This window comes from Penaeus japonicus, unplaced genomic scaffold, assembly GCF_977035675.1.
Source record: "Penaeus japonicus unplaced genomic scaffold, GWHDUDI00000001_assembly GWHDUDI00000021, whole genome shotgun sequence".
Classification (NCBI taxonomy): domain Eukaryota; kingdom Metazoa; phylum Arthropoda; class Malacostraca; order Decapoda; family Penaeidae; genus Penaeus; species Penaeus japonicus.
The window spans coordinates 31,526,111-31,528,195 of NW_028234423.1; the positions used below are offsets into that span (position 1 = coordinate 31,526,111).

The following is a 2,085-nucleotide window of genomic DNA, read 5'->3' on the forward strand; positions in this document are numbered from 1 at the left end:
GAACACTACCATTATCGTTATCTTCATCATTCGTGCTATCATTTTGTTAATATTTGTATCGCCATTATTTTAATTATTTACCACCATTGCAATTACTCTTTACAGTATTAATTCAGTTATATATATGACTGAAGTATATGTTTCTGCATGTGTATGTAAGGCAATTGAACTTATACTCGTACACGCTGATAGATAAAGTCATATGACCAGATAGAAAATACACCGATGAGAAATTAATGAGAATAAAGCAAATGATAAACAAATTGCGCACACACACACACACACACACAAACACACAAACAAACACACACACACAAACACACAAACAAACACACACACACACACAAACATACACACACAAACACACACAAACACACACACACCCACACACACACCCACACACACTAACGCACACACAAGCAAACACACACACAAGCACAAACACACACACACGGACACACACTAACGCACACACAAGCAAACACATACAAGCAATAGGGAAAAATGTGTGTGAACCCAAGCTGGCAATTCCCAGAACATACGTACAGTTAAGTAAACACAAAAAAATACAAACGAACCCTCGCCATCAAAGATTCAGAAATATCTACAACTTTTAAGTGATATCAATGTACAAACACACGCCTGAAATAACGCAAACGAAATGTACGAGAATATGAATTGGAAAAAAAAAGGCCCAAATGAAAGACATATGAGAGAGCAAATTGATAAATAAATTTTTAACGGGACTTACCAAGGATCACGACAAAGGAATGCATGGTAGATGATTGAGTCTTGAGAGAGTGAGCGAACTTGGTTGAAACTGATGACGGATCTCGTTTGAGGTTCTTGTCTTTGGCGGTTGTTCGTCCTAACACATCCTGCAGGTTCCTGACCGAGCACCTAAGACTACGAGGAAGGTGGGCTGAGCTCTGAGCTGTGAGGTCTCGCTGGACGCCTTTTAAACTTTAGTCTTCGCGATCCAAGATGGCGCGCGCAGGTTGTCGGTGGGTGGGTGGGTGGATGGGTGGGGGTCATGGGGGTGTTTTCATTCAGTATCTACGTCCCCCTCTACGCAATATTACCGATGTATTGATATTTAACCAATCACCCAAAGAATCATACTAATTCCATACGTGAGAAAACAACAACAAAAGACAACATAACCTCTTGACATAACTACTCCTCCAATATGATTTGCTCCATTCATCATCGGACTCCACCTCTCAAAACTGACCAATCACGAGGCCAGGATGCAGTGACGTAACTGGTCAACAGCCATTCATGTCACAACATAACACCCACGTCACAGGAAAAGCTTTACAACGTCTTGTGGAGCCACTGCACATTGGAGACTTCGACACCTGGCGGCTGAAGTGTTCTTATTTGAATGATTGTTATATTATTTTTGCTACTTCACCTTTAGGCACAATCTTTACGTCACCTTTCTGCCTGTCGCGAGATGTATGCAGTGAAGCGTGGCCAAGATGCGGTTATTTCTGGATTGAGGTTTTCGACAAAGCTGAATAGGATGCGAATTGAAACAGGGGATGACATGAGAATCTAGATTAAAAAAAAAGAAAAGAAGAAGAAGAAGAAGGAATTACTGATAACGAAGATAGATATGTATCGTTTCGCCCCAACTCTATTTTATGATTTAGTCTCTGCTTGTCTGTGTCTTTTGTCTGTGTGTCTGTCAATCTCTCTCTTTCTCTTTCTCTCTCTCTTTCTTTCTCTCTCTCTCTCTTTCTTTCTCTCTCTCTCCTTCTTTTTATGGTGGGGAATAGGGAGTAACATATATTTCCAAAGGGTTTAGAACTTCTCCGAAAACGCCTACCTGATGATCCTGTATTCACGACAATAGAAAAAAAAAAAAAAAAAATAGTGAGTTAGAATTACAAATTCTGTTTAATTCCAAATGACTATATATCTTCTAACAAACAGCTTAACAGATCCGCTCGCCTTAGGGCCTAGACATAGAACCTACTTGCATTTTTTATTTGGTATAAATCCGAAGACGGGAAGAAGAGAGAAAAAAAAACAAAAAAAAAAAAACGTAAGAACTTAAAAAAAAGAAAAAAAGAAAAG

The 2,085-nt window shown here is 39.3% G+C and overlaps 1 protein-coding gene across 1 annotated transcript in view; it reads right to left on the minus strand.

Moving 5' to 3' along the window:
* Positions 1-918, minus strand: part of Trissin (trissin) — an 8,382-nt gene extending 7,464 nt beyond the window's left edge. Inside the window, exon 1 of the mRNA XM_043002218.2 lies at positions 752-918. Coding sequence (XP_042858152.2) covers positions 752-776 — 25 coding nt within the window. The 5' untranslated portion in view covers positions 777-918. The remainder of the gene's footprint in view (positions 1-751) is intronic.
* Between the last annotated feature and the right edge of the window lie 1,167 nt (positions 919-2,085).